Source organism: Anser anser (assembly GCF_964211835.1).
Source record: "Anser anser genome assembly, chromosome: 28".
Taxonomy (NCBI): domain Eukaryota; kingdom Metazoa; phylum Chordata; class Aves; order Anseriformes; family Anatidae; genus Anser; species Anser anser.
This window is the reverse complement of record NC_139749.1, coordinates 1,713,733-1,727,140: the sequence shown is the minus strand read 5'-3', so window position 1 is coordinate 1,727,140 and position 13,408 is coordinate 1,713,733. Positions and strand designations below refer to the sequence as shown.

The window sequence follows — 13,408 nt, the reverse complement described above, 5'->3', positions numbered from 1 at the left end:
TGATTTTTTGATTTGCTTGCAGTTCTGCGTAACGCACGAGGGCCTGGGACAGCCAGCGAGGATGCGGAAAAACGGGGAATTGTAACCGTTGTGCTCTGGCTGACTTCCGCCAGCCAAAATTGAAGTGGCCTTGCTCCTCGCGCTGCCCTGGTCAGCGCTGGCTGCGTCCCGCCGAGGTGCTGGGCTCTGGCTCTCGGCAGCCTGGCGCTGCTCTGCCTCGCAGCAGCTGGCTCGCTCCCGGCTGCTCGCAGAACATGGCCCGTCAGAGCTCCTGCGCTTTCTTGGCTGCTTCTCCCCCCCCAAGCCACTTCCCTCACCGTGCTGAGGAAGCGGTGCTGGTTCTGGTCCAGCCGCCGGAGGACCGGCGCTCAGCGGGGCCGCGCTGCCCCTCGCGAGGAGGGACGCGCGTGTCGAAGCTGGCGCTGAGGAGGAGCCGTGCTGCAGCTCTGGGGATAGGAGAGCTCGGCTGGCCTCTCCCTCCGGCCCTCTCCTGAGCCCTGCCTTGCTTTTGAACCCTTGCAGTTCCCAGACGAGACCCTGCGAAGCGGCGAGCTGCTCAACATGATCGTGGCCGTCATAGACTCGGCGCAGGTAAGGCAGGGACCTGAGCTGGGGTGGGGGGCAGCACGTTCCCGTTGTGGCAGCGCTCGCTTCTGCTCCCAGGAGGTTTAAACCCCAAATGGCCTGGCCTTGGAGGGCGTGGGGCAGTGGGGTCTGCTCGCTCAGGCCTTCGTGCTCCCATTCTGGGTCTGGGATGCCCACGATGGCCGGCGCTGCTCCAGGAGCTCCGGACTCTTCCCCTGGGACCAGGATTAGGTCCTTTGGCCGGGAGGTGCTTGGCGCAGCTGGGGAGGTGCCGTGCCCTGATGGGTGCAGGAGGATGCAGGGAGCCCGTCAGTGCTGTGCTGCGAGCCCAGTGGGGCTTGGATCACACCCGGCTCCCCATCCTGGCGGGAGACCCCGCTGAGCAGAGAGCCAAGCCCTCGTTAGACCCTCCTGGAAGGAGCCTCTCCCCACGGGCACGCCGAGCTGCCACAAGCAACCCAAAAATAGCCCCGGCGAAAGCTGGGGGCAGGGAGGTGGGCACCAGCAAGAATGCTGTGCTGCGTGTTTCTGCTGTCTAGGCTCGTCTGGAGCGTGATCTGCTGATAACCCCGTAACTCGCCCTATTTATACACCATTCCTGGCCAGCCGCGCTTTTCCCAGCTGTGCCGGAGCCAGAACGCCTCGCCAGCAAGTTTTGCTTGGCGGGCCGGAGCTGGAGCTGGGCGCAGGAAAGGTTTGGGCCGCGCTGCCCTGACCCCCCCAGCCCAGCCCTGCTCTTGCTCCTCCGCTCCTGGGCTCTGCCGCGCTCTGTGGCGCAAAGGTTTTGTGTTTCCCAGCAGAGGCCCGTAGCGTTTCCTCTCCCCTCCCTTCTCTGATTCCTTCTCTCCTTCCTGTTATTCTTCAGCTGTTTCCCCGCGATGCTCTGGCTGCGTGGCCTCCTCGCCCAGCCCACGGGGGCCCCACGAACCCGCTGCCACGAGGGGAGCGCTGGCGGCGCGCGGAGCGGGTCCCTGCTGCTGGTGGGGCTGTGCCAGGAGGGGGACAGCAAGGCCTGGCCCAGCCCGTGGGGATCTGCTGCCCATCCTGCGCCCCCAGCCCGGGCGTTGATGTGTGAAGGCGTTAACCTCTCGTTACTTCCCTGGTCCCTCACAGCAGCTGCCTCTCCTTGGTGCTTCCTAAAGCGGCCCTGATTTAGGAGCCACCTGCAGCACGCAGGGGTTTGGGGCTCTGCTGGATCCCTGCTCCCGCCGGGATGATGCTGGCGGAGCGATAGCATCTTCGCTTGCTCTCTAGGCCCGGCTGTTCCCATGTGAGAGGGCTCCTGTGAGCCTGAGCATCCCGCTAACCTCCTTTGCTCTGCCGCCCAGTTGCAGGAGCTGGTGTGCCATGTGATGATGGGGAACCTCGTCATGTTTCGGAAAGACTCGGTGCTGAACATCCTCAGTGAGTAGCGCTCCCGCCACCGGGGCAGGCACGAGGGCAGGGGGGGAAGTGGGACCGTTCCTGGGCACCCCCAAACCTTCCTGTCCCCGCTGGGCTTTGCAGAGAGAGCCCGAGAGGACCAGTCCCTGGAAAGCCTTTGCCATGGTTTTGCCCTTTCTGGCTGCTCACAGAGCAACCGAGAGTGGTTCTTGCTGGCCCTGTTACGCCGAGGTCTGGATTTCCTCATTGTATTATTGCCACTGCTTAAAGGATCACTGCCCTAAACCGGATTGTTAGATTTAGCCGTGCGATCCAAGCTGTGAGCTCTAATGGATTTTACCGAGCTGGCTGTGTGACGGCTCAGGAGCCCTGGCTCTTTGCAGGGCCAGGCAAAGCCTAATCCGGGGCTCCGCAGCCCGCCTGGGCTGAGAGAAAACAGAGGGGAGAGTCCTGAAATCCCCCCCGGCCTCGCAGCCTCACCCCGTGCTCCCAGCTGCTGGCTCTCCGGGGCTGTGACCGTGTCCTGCTCGCTCCTGCAGCATCGCGGCACGGCCGGGTGCCGCTCTGCGCCACGCAGCAGCCGCTGGGGCAGTGCTGGAGGCCGGGCCCTGCCTGGGAGGCTGCAGCCTCTGCTCCCAGCCCTGCAGGGCTGAGGGCAGCCAGGAGGCGGTGACAGAAAGGGACCGGTGGCCTGGCAGGTTGTAATTGGGGTTTTCCGTCATCCGATGACTGTGACAGCCCGGGAGAGAGGGAGAGCAAAAGCTTTGGACTCCGCTGGTGTTTGGCCTGGCCCTGGAGCACTCGTGGGGCTCTCGGGCGGGCACCACCCAGCCGTGGCGCTCTCAGCAGCTGCGCAGGAGAGGGCTGGTGCCCGCGACCTCTCCCGAGCAGCGTTCCTTGCCTTTCCCCCCGGACCACCAGTGGGTGACCCAGTTCCTCTTGCCGCTTTTTAATTGCACTTTGGCAGCCTCGGAGGCGTTGTGCTGCTACCTCCGCCAGGCACTGGCTGCGTACAGCAGAAATGCCCCTAAAGCCTCCAGCCAGTGCCGTGCTTTCCCTGCGTGTGCCCCATGGCCCCCCGGTCCCTGCCGGCCATGACCGCGGTGCTCGGGGCTGGGGCAGTTCCGCACAGGAGGCAGCGAACGCCTCCAGAGAGATCCCCCATCGCCTCGATCCGACAGCTGCCCAGATCCAGCTTTGCTGTTACACAAGCTGCAAGCAGCAGACTAAGCCCATTAATTACAGAGCCTCGTTAATTCTCTTCCTCTGAGCCCTGAGCAGCTGCGTTAGTGACTCTGCCATCCTGCTGCCCGTGCCTCAGCTGGCAGAGCCGGCGCTGGCGCCAACCGCAGGGTCCTGGGGACCTGAGCGGCTGTGGCACAGTGCTGGCGGTGCAGCTGCCCCGGCACAGCGCAAATCCTGCTCTCCCCAGCACACCCGCTGGGATTTCACCCCAAGGACTGCTCTGCCCTCCTCGGTGCCCTGCTCCGGGCTGGAGGAATGGGGGTAACGTGCCCGGGACGCAGCGATGTCCCTGGAGGACCTCCCAGAGGGGCCGGCAGAGCCGCGTGGGGTGGCTCTGGCAGGTCCCAATCATTCCTCCGAGCACCCTGCAGCTCCCCTTCACCTCCCTGCGCTTGCCCCTAGTTCAAAGCCTGGATTGGGAGACCTTCGAGCAGTACTGCACCTGGCAGCTCTTCCTGGCACACAGCATCCCCCTGGAGACCATCATCCCCATCCTGCAGCACCTCAAGTACAAAGGTGAGCCGCCCCCCGGGGCGGGAGAGGCGCAGCGCTGGGTCGCCGAGGCCTCGCGGCGCGGTGCTGAGGATGTGCGTGCTTCCCTTGCAGAGCACCCCGAGGCGTTGTCCTGCCTGCTGCTGCAGCTGAGGCGAGAGAAGTAAGTGCTGCTGCCTGCTCAGCGCTGATCTGCGGAGGCTGTGGTGGCAGAAAGCTTGCAGGGCTGTCCCCCGGCACGCTGCGGCTGGTGGCTTTAACCGAGCAGCGTTGGCGTGACGGGGACAAGGAGATGCCACCCCCTCCGGCCACGAGTTCCCTGCAACAGCAAAGGGGAAAAGCCCTTCTTGCTGGCACCAAGTGGTTCCCAGCTCTCTCTTGGGAGCGCCCACGTGCAAGTCCTCGCCCTGGATCCTCTTAGGGACGGAGCAGGGTGCCACGTGGCGCCCCTGCGGTGGCGGCTTTCCCAAAGGCTGCAGCTCCCTGCTGCGACCTGGCTCCGGGAGCGACGTTTGTCGAGGGCGAGCTCGCAGCCTGCTGAGCCCCAGCGCTGCTTGTCTGCCACCCTGCGTGTCCTGCAGCCTGATACATGACGGGGGACGGGCTGTCACCTGCCTCCCGGGGGGGGCAGTGGTAGAGCTGCCTCGGCATTGCTCCGTGCTGTCCATGCCTGCATCGGCCGCGTCCCGCCGCTCGGAGCGGAGAGCACTTTATTTGTTTTCATTAATGCAGTGCGTGGGGCTGGCTAATCTAATCCCAGCTCCAAACGGTGTGAGCGAAACGCCAGCGATGGCAGAGGCGAGCTCCAGCCTCGCACACGCAGCAGCACCGGGTGGTTTCCCACGGGGAGCGAGGAGCCGGGCCGGGAGCTCGCTGCCAGCTGCTCCCCGGGAGGGTCCTTTACCAACGGCCTCAGGGTGCTGCTGGCCTCCCCTGCCCCCGGGACCCCGGATGGAGGCCCTAGGGCTGGAGCCGAGGGCACCCACCTGGCCTCTTCCTTCCCCCTCCCCGCTTCGCCGCAGGCCCAGCGAGGAGATGGTGAAGATGGTGCTGAGCCGGCCGTGCCACCCCGACGACCAGTTCACCACGAGCATCCTGCGGCACTGGTGCATCAAGCACGACGACCTGCTGGCCGAGCACATCAAGTCGCTGCTCATCAAGAACAACAGCCTGCCGCGAAAACGCCAAAGGTGAGGGCAGCAGCGGGGGGCTCTGCGGGGCCGGGATGCTGAGGGGTCCGGCGGGACGTCACCCAGGCACGCCAGCCCACCCCCCTTCGGGGCCGGGGCGGTGCCGCTGCCACCCGCACGCAGGCAGAGCCCCGAGCGAGCGGCTCCGCTCCCGAGCTGACATCCCGCCAGCGAGACCCTTCTGTTGTGAGCCCCTTCCCCGAGCTGTTTGGGGAAGAGCTTTCATTTCAGCTGCTGGTGCGCGCGGTGCCAAGCCGCGGCACTCCCCTGCTGCATCAGCGGCCTCCGCTCAGCCCTGCTGTGCCTGCCTGCCAAGCAGCGTGATGTTTCTGGAGCGTTTTTGGGTGAAAATCTTCCAGATGTGGCTGACCAGGCATGCTTGGTCTCTCCTGGGACACTGCAGCCGCTGGGGTGGCCGGGGTCAGAGCCCGTCGGCGCAGGGGGGCTGGAGGAGGCAGCCAGGCTCTGTAGCCTGCAGGAGCTCGCTGTGCTCCGCTCTGCTCCCCAGGCGCTTTCCCGGCCTTTCATCCAGCCTCAAAAGCAAACATCAGACCCAGAGGCAGCCTCTCCCGGGGGCACAGCCCGCACGGTGCCCGGCAGCGGCCACCAGCTCCCGCTCCCTTCGCTGCGCCGTGCCCCTCCGCAGCGGTGCTGCAGCCCCCCGGTGCCGGGGTCTCCTCCTGCAGCCCCCGGTGCTCAGCAGGCTGCCAGGCCGGGGCCGGGCGGCCCTTTGCTGGAGTAGGAAGGCCACCTAGTGTCCTGGGGAAGCAGAGCAGCACCGCGAGGGCTGCGTGTCCCCAAGGACCGCTGGCAGCCGGCACCGGGACAGCGTCCGTCCCGCTGGCACCGCGGGGTCCCCCCCCCCCCCCCCGTCTCCTGCGAGGCTGCTGGGGAAGTCTGCTCGTCCGTGGGTTCCCTTCTCCTCCTCCACGTGTTAATTAGCGGTCCTCTGCGGTGGAACAACGCAGCTCTTTTCCTGGCGTTTCTGTTCCAGGATCCGGGCTGAAGCCAGGTCTAATCCTTGCTAATTAACCGGCGGCCAGCTGAGGCTGGTAGTGCCCCGTGCTGGCACCGCGCCGTGTCCTGGGGCTGCGCACGGGGCACTCAGTGCTCCGCAGAGCCCCCAGGGAGGAGGCAGCGAGCACCCTGAGCAGGATTTATCCCCTTGCTCCCAGAGCAGACTGGCTCCAGGCATCCCTCGTGTGCTGGGGCAGGAGGAGGGCCCCTACACTGCTCTGCACCCACAGGGACAGGGCAGAATCACCCCCTGCTATGGGTGCTGGTCCCCACACCCCATGCCTTGAAGGACAGCCCCGTTACCTCTGCTGGCGCCCTGCCCTGCATCTCCTTGGGGATTTGGGGGCTCTCGGTCCTCCCTCAAGCACCGCATCTGCTCAAACAGCTCCTGCAGCCCATCTTGGGGGGGGGGGGCAGGAGGAGTAGGTCCATGGCTCCTGACCCCCCAGGACCAACTGCGCTCCCGCTCTGCCCCCAGCCTGCGCAGTTCCAGCAGCAAACTGGCCCAGCTGACCCTGGAGCAGATCCTGGAGCACCTGGACAACCTCCGCCTCAACCTGACCAACACCAAACAGAACTGTAGGTACCGCCGCCCGTCCCCATCGCCCTGTGGTGCCTCGGGGCATGTGCAGATCCCAGATGGGGACTGGGATGCTCCGGGATGCTGAGACCCCCCGCCTTGGCTCACAAAACCCTCGGCACCCAGCTGGGAGACCAAAAACCTGCCACGGGGGGGAGACCCGGCTCCTGCTGTCAGGTCCCTGACTCCCCTTTTTCTGGTTCCTCAACAGTTTTCAGCCAAACCCCCATCCTGCAAGCCCTGCAGCACGTCCAGGCCAGCTGCGACGAAGCCCACAAGATGAAGTAAGTCGGCGGTGCCCCGTCCCGGTGCGCGCGCCTGCCCTGGCAGCGCCTGACCCCCTCCCCGCTTCCTTCCAGGTTCAGCGACCTCTTCTCCCTGGCCGAGGAGTATGAAGACTCCTCCACCAAACCCCCAAAGAGCCGCCGAAAAGCCACCCTCTCCAGCCCCCGGAGCCGCAAGAACGCGGCCCAGCCGGCCAACAACGAGGAGGAATCGGCTTCCAGCAGCGCCTCGGTAAGTGGGGGGCTGCGGGGAGCCGCGTCCACACCCCGAGGAGGCGCAGGTCCGGGTGCCGCGTGCCAGGGACCCCTCCGATGGTCGTGACCACCGCTTCCCCCTCTCCCCCCCGCACAGGAGGAAGAAGACACCAAGCCCAAACCCACCAAACGGAAAAGAAAAGGCTCCTCGGCCGTGGGCTCGGACAGTGACTGAGGGCGCAGCCCCGCCGCCGCCTCCCGCGGCCGCTCTCGGACAAAAAGCCATCGCCAGGACAGAAACGAGAGCGCGCGGCCCCTCGCCCGCTCTCTCCGCATCCCCTCCGCCAGCCTCGGAGCCCCTGGGGATGGGGGGCCCCCCCCCGGCCCCCGCCGCGGGCGCTGTGCTTCCACGCCAACCCTCCCCACTTGACTTTGGCTCCCCGTTAACGGCAGCGGCCGGGGCTGGAGCGCGTCACCCCCAGACCACAGGACCCGGCCCCGACCCCTCCCTGGCTCGAGCGGCGGAGGGGGACGGGGGTCCCCAAGGAGGGGACACGGTGTGCCCGGGCCCCCCCCCCTGCCCTGGCAGGGGCCTCGGGCCAGGCAGCCCCCGGCTGTCCATCCCACGCCTCCTATTTTCATATAAGAAATGTAAATAAAGGGTGCGAACCAGCTGGCTGCTCCGGGATGCTTCGCGGAGGGGGACGGAGTGGCTGAGGGCCCAGGGGCGCTCCCCCCGGGGCACGGAGCTGCTGTGGGGGGCTCGGCTCGGTGGCGCTGCCCACGCTGGAGCTCATAGCCCACGTGAGGGGGGGGGGGGGGGGGGGCCGCTTTCCATTTTCACCCCCAGAGCTATTAGCGATTTTTAAGTGTTTTTTTTAAAAAAAAACAACAATAAAAACTCTTCCACTGTTTTGTACCCAGCGCCCCCGCTTTGTGCCGCGGCTCCTGGAGGGCTCCGTGGTGCTGAGCCCCCCCCCCACGGCTGTCCCCATTCCATGGTGGCAGCCCCCCCCCCATGCGAGGGGGCTGCGGTGCTGCTGCCCCCCCCCCCCGCCCCCCGAGCCACGGGGGAGGGAAGGGGCCAGGAGCAGAAGGGGGAGGCTGGGGGGGGGCGGGGGTGGAATGGGGGGGCTGTGGTCAGGGGGCTGGGGCTGGGGGGGGGGGGCATGGGGAGGGGGACGGGGTTGGGATGGGGGGGACGTGGGGAGGAGGACGAGGACTTGTGGGGGTAAGGAGAACGGTGATGCGATGGGGGGGCCGTGGGGAAGGGCACAGGGATGAAACGGGGGGGCCGGGGCCGTGTTGGGGGGGCATGGCAAAGGGGAGAGGGATGGAAGGGGGGGGGTCATGGTGAGGATGTTGGGGGCATGGGGGGGGGGCGCTGTGGAATGGTGGTGCGAAGGGGGGGGCCGTGGGGAAGGGCACAGGGATGAAATGGGGGGGCTGTGATACGGGGGTTGGGGCCGTGACGGGGAGCATGGCGAGGGGCACGGGGCTGCAATGGGGGGGACGGGGGGAGGAGGCCAGGGACGAAATGGAGAGGGGCGAGCAGGATGGGGGTGCGGGGGTGGGGCGAGCAGGATGGGGGGGCTGGGGGGGGCTGGAGGGGGCTTTACGCGGCGGGGGCGGGCAGAGCCGCGGCGGGGCCGGCCCCGGGGCGGGGGCGGGGGCGGGGGCGGGGGCGGCTCCTCCCGGGGGCGGCCCCTGCCGGGGCTGTCGGTGGCGGCGGGGGGCGGCTGAGGGGGGGGGGGGGTCCGGGGGTCGCGGCCATGGCGCTGGCGGCGCTGCTGGCGGCGGGGCTGGCGGCGCTGGCGCTGCTGCAGCGGCTGCTGTGGCCGCGGCTCTGGGCGGACGCCGCCTTCGTGGCGCGGGCGGCGCGGTGCCGGCGGCGGGCGGCGGCGGCGGGGGGGGGTCCGGGGGGCGGCAGCCTGGCGGCTCGGTTCCTGCGGGCGGCGCGGGCGGCCCCGGCGCGGCCGTTCCTGCGGGCGGCGGCCGGGCCCGTGCCCTACGGGCGGGCGGCGGCGGCGGTGGCGCGGGTGGCGAACGCGCTGCGGGGGCGGCCGCTGGCGGGGGGCGGCGGGGAGCTGGGGCCCGGCGTGGCCGTGGGGCTGCTGGCGGGCAACGAGCCCGGTTTCGTCTGGGGCTGGCTCGGGCTGGCGGCGCTGGGGGCCCGGGCCGCCTTCCTGGGCACGGCGCTGCGCCCCAAGGCGCTCCGCCACTGCCTGCGCGCCTGCGGGGCCAGGGCGCTGCTGGTGGCGCACGGTGAGGAGCGGGGGGGGGGGGCACCGGGGGCAGCTGGGGGGGCACCGGGATGCTGGGAGTACGGGGGGGGGGGCACCGGGGTGCTGGGAGCAGAGGGGGGGGCCGGGGGGGCCGGGGGGAGCAAGGGATGGGGGCACCAGGAGGGGGCAGGAGATGGGGCACCAGGATACTGGGAGTACTGGCGGTGGGGGGACTGGGGGCACCAAGGGATGGGGGCACTGGGGACACCGGTAAGGGGGCACCCGGATACTGGGAGTACCGGGAATGGGGGCACCGGGGGGAAGCAGGGGGGTCAGGGGTACCAAGGGATGGTGGCACCTGGGGGACCAGACAATGGGGCACTGGGATACTGGGAGTACTGGGGATGGGGGACTGGGGGGGATCCAAGGGATGGGGGCACCGGCGGGGCCAGGGGATGGGGCACTGGGACACTGGGAGTGCCAGGGATGGGGGGACCAGGGGATGGGGCACTGGGAGCACCTGGGTACCAGAGCTAAGGGCACCGGGGTACCTATGGGATGGGAGCACTGGGAAGCTGGGAGTACTGGGAGAAGGAGCACCAAGAGGTGGGGGCATCAAGGGTACCGAGAGGACTGGAGGAACCGGGATACTGGGATTACTGGGGGAGGGAGCACCGGGGTACTGGGATAGTGAGGTACCAGGGATGGAGGCACCAGAATACCAGAGATAAAGGCAATGGGGGTGTTTAGGAGATGGGGACGCTGGGAGTACTGGGATGGAGGTACGGGGATACCAGGGATGGGGGTACCAAGGGGTCATACTGGGGTACCAGGGGCATGGTGGGTGGGGGCACTGGGATCCCACGGGTACCGACAAGGCCACCGAGGCAGCACAGGGATGAGGGGTGCCAGGGTACCGGGGGCACCAGGGATTGGGGTACTGGGGACTCCGGAGGTACCTGGGTACCAGGTGTGGGGGCTCGGGGGTAGCAGGGGTGCAGAGGGATGGTGCTACTGGGATGGGGCCATGGGGGGGGCACCGGTACCGAGCTCAGGATGGCCACCTGGGATGGGGTGGGACATGGGGCGGTGCTGGGGGGGTGCACTGGGGTGTCTCCAGCATGGGGGCAATGTGGGGTCAGGGAGCTGGGGGTGCCCAGGAGGGTCCTGGCCATGTGCCCCATCCCCTTGCCTCATGGCAAAACCAGGGTTTGGGGTGCCAAGGGGGCAGCCCTGGCTGGGAGGGGGGAGGTCCCCGAAGGCTGATGCCACCCACAGATGTGGGTGCCCAGCTTCTGCCCCACCAGGACAGGCCTGGGGGGGCACTGGGGCCATGCCCAGGGCCTGACCCCACCCCATCCCATGCCCCCTTCCCCAGACCTGTTTCCCATGGTGGAGCCGATCCTGCCCAGCCTGCAGGAGGATGGCATCGTGGTGTGGGTGCTGGGCGCGGGGCCATACGCCCCCGGCGTGGTGGCCCTGCAGGAGCTGCTGGATGAGGCCTCGGAGGAGCTGGAGCCCGAGGACGTGTGGCAGCCCGAGGACATGAACGACACCTGCCTCTACATCTTCACCTCGGGCACCACCGGTGGGGACAGCACTGGCGGGACGGGGACAGCACTGGCAGGACGGGGGCACTGCAGGGAATGGGGCCCGAGGGGGGCTCAGCATCCTCCCCCCGTCTCCCCGCCAGGTCTACCCAAGGCCGCCCGCGTCTCCCACCTCAAGTCCATCATGTGCCTGAGCTTCTACGAGCTGGTGGGCGCCTCCAGCCGCGACGTGGTGTACCTGGCGCTGCCGCTCTACCACATGGCCGGGTCGCTGCTGGGCATCGTCGGCTGCATCGGCATCGGTGAGCGGCGCTGGGGGCCTCCGGGTGGCATTTGGGGGGCGAGGGGGGGCTGATTCCTCCTCTTCGTGCAGGGGCCACGTGCGTGCTGAAGGAGAAGTTCTCGGCCAGCCAGTTCTGGGACGATTGCCGTGCTGAGGGCGTCACCGTCTTCCAGTACATCGGGGAGCTCTGCCGCTACCTGGTCAACCAGCCCCAGGTCTGGGGTTGCTGGGGGGGGGGAGGCAGGACCGGGAGGGGTTCCAGAGCCCCCCCCCCCCCAGTGCTGACCCTGCCTCCCGCAGCGCCCTGGGGAGCGGCAGCACGGGCTGCGGCTGGCGGTGGGCAGCGGGCTGCGCCCCGACGTCTGGCGGCGCTTCCTGGAGCGCTTCGGGGCCATCCGCATCGTGGAGACCTACGGGCTGACCGAGGGCAACGTCACCCTCTTCAACTACACCGGCACGCCGGGCGCCGTGGGGCGCAGCAGCTTCATCTACAAGGTGCTGGGGGCGGGGGGGGACGGGGCTGGGGGCTGGGATGGGGAATTCCCCGTCCCCATCCCCGTCCCAGCATCCTGACGCCGCGCTCCCCAGCTCTTCTCACCCTTTGAGATCGTGCGCTACGACGTGGCCGAGGGAGCCCCGGTGCGGGACGCGGCCGGGCGCTGCATCCGCGTGGGGACGGGTGAGTCGGGGGGCTGGGGACGGAGCTGGGGGGTGGGGGTCCCAGGGAATTTGGGGGACCCAGGGAGGGTGGGGGTCCCAGGGCCATCTCCCTAACACAGCCCCCGTCCCCGCAGGCGAGACGGGGCTGCTGATCGCCCCCGGTGACCCCCCGGACCCCCTTCCTGGGCTACGCCGGCAGCCGGGAGCTGTCGGAGCAGAAGCTGCTGCGCGGGGTCTTCGCCGAGGGCGACACCTACTTCAGCACCGGCGACCTGATGGAGCAGGATGCGGCCCAGTTCGTCCGCTTCCGCGACCGCACCGGCGACACGTACAGGTGGTGCTGAGCACGCGGCCCCCACCCCATTTCTGCCCCATGGGGACCGTGCGATCCCCCCTTTTCCCCTCCCCAGAGCATCCCCCCCATCACGATGGGGTGCTCAGCCCCCTCCAACCCCCCCCCAGGTGGAAAGGCGAGAACGTGGCCACCACAGAGGTGCCGAAGCCCTGGCGGCCCACGAGGCGCTGCAAGAAGTCACCGTCTACGGCGTCAGCGTGCCAGGTAGCGCTGCCCCCCCCCAGCCACCCCCGCTGCCCCCCACCCCCCCATCACCCAGCGGTGCCCCCCCCCCAGCTCTGCCCATCGCTCCCCAGGCCACGAGGGCCGTGCCGGGATGGCGGCGCTGGTGCTGCGCCCCGGCTGCCGGCTGGACGGCGCCGGGCTCTACCGGCACGTGGTGGAGCTGCTGCCCCCCTACGCCCGCCCCCGCTTCCTCCGGCTGCAGGTAACGGGGGGCCGGGGGGGGGACACGGGGACAGGGGGGGACGCGGGGAGGGGAGGGGGCCCAGCATCTCCGTGTCGCCGCGCCAGGAGCGCCTGGAGATGACGGCGACCTTCAAGCAGCAGAAGGTGCGCCTGGCGCAGGAGGGCTTCGACCCGGCGCGCGTCCCCGACCCCCTCTTCCTGCTGGACGAGGCCGCCCGGGCCTACGTGCCCCTCGGCCCCGCGCTCTGGGAGGACGTCGTGGCCGGGCGGCTCCGATTTAGGCCAGTGCCCCGAGGGGCCGGGTGGTCCAGCAGGGGGTGGCCCACGGCGATCCGTGGCTGTCCTGAAGTTCCCACGTCCGTCCTGCGGTCCCTAGGTCTGTCCTGCGGTCCTCATGCCTGTCCTGCAGGCCCCCTGTCCATCCTACAGCCCCCATGTCCGTCCCGCGGCCCTCACATCCATCCTAAAGCCACCACGTCCATCCTACAGGCTCCATCCTACAGCCCCCATGTCTGTCCTACAGGCCCCATATCCGTCCCGTGGCCCTCACACCCATCCTACAGCCCCCATGTCCATCCTACAGGCTCCATCCTACAGCCCCTATGTCCGTCCTACAGGCCCCATGTCCGTCCTGCAGTCCTCACATCCATCCTACAGGCCCCTCGTCCATCTTACAGGCCCCACATCCATCCTGTGGTCCCTAGGTCTGTCCTGCGGTCCTCATTTCTGTCCCACAGCCCCCATGTCCATCCTACAGTCTCCATGTCTGTCCCGCGGCCCCCACGTCCATCCTACAGCCCCCACGTCCATCCTACAGCCCCCACGTCCATCCTACAGGCCCCCACGTCCATCCTGCGGTCCCTATGTCCAGCCTACAGCTCCCATGTCCGTCCTGCAGCCCCCACGTCCGTCCTGTGGCCCTCACGTCCATCCTAAGGTCCCCACGTCCATCCCGC

At 68.6% G+C, this 13,408-nt stretch overlaps 2 protein-coding genes across 2 annotated transcripts in view; both read left to right on the top strand.

The window, feature by feature from the left end:
* Window positions 1-7,645, top strand: part of INTS3 (integrator complex subunit 3) — a 39,483-nt gene extending 31,838 nt beyond the window's left edge. Inside the window, exons 22-30 of the mRNA XM_083813833.1 lie at window positions 523-591; window positions 1,914-1,989; window positions 3,616-3,729; window positions 3,820-3,868; window positions 4,728-4,895; window positions 6,391-6,491; window positions 6,704-6,776; window positions 6,852-7,008; window positions 7,129-7,645. Of these exons, the coding sequence (XP_083669959.1) occupies window positions 523-591; window positions 1,914-1,989; window positions 3,616-3,729; window positions 3,820-3,868; window positions 4,728-4,895; window positions 6,391-6,491; window positions 6,704-6,776; window positions 6,852-7,008; window positions 7,129-7,206 (885 nt within the window). The 3' untranslated portion in view covers window positions 7,207-7,645. The remainder of the gene's footprint in view (window positions 1-522; window positions 592-1,913; window positions 1,990-3,615; window positions 3,730-3,819; window positions 3,869-4,727; window positions 4,896-6,390; window positions 6,492-6,703; window positions 6,777-6,851; window positions 7,009-7,128) is intronic.
* A 1,098-nt stretch (window positions 7,646-8,743) lies between these two features.
* Window positions 8,744-13,402, top strand: SLC27A3 (solute carrier family 27 member 3; the record flags this gene model as incomplete). Its single annotated transcript, XM_083813814.1, is given in 12 exon segments — window positions 8,744-9,236; window positions 10,575-10,784; window positions 10,890-11,048; window positions 11,120-11,244; window positions 11,330-11,524; window positions 11,618-11,708; window positions 11,824-11,846; window positions 11,848-12,023; window positions 12,152-12,180; window positions 12,183-12,248; window positions 12,341-12,471; window positions 12,558-13,402. Coding segments are annotated over 12 exon segments (2,529 nt in total). The 3' UTR covers window positions 13,389-13,402.
* Between the last annotated feature and the right edge of the window lie 6 nt (window positions 13,403-13,408).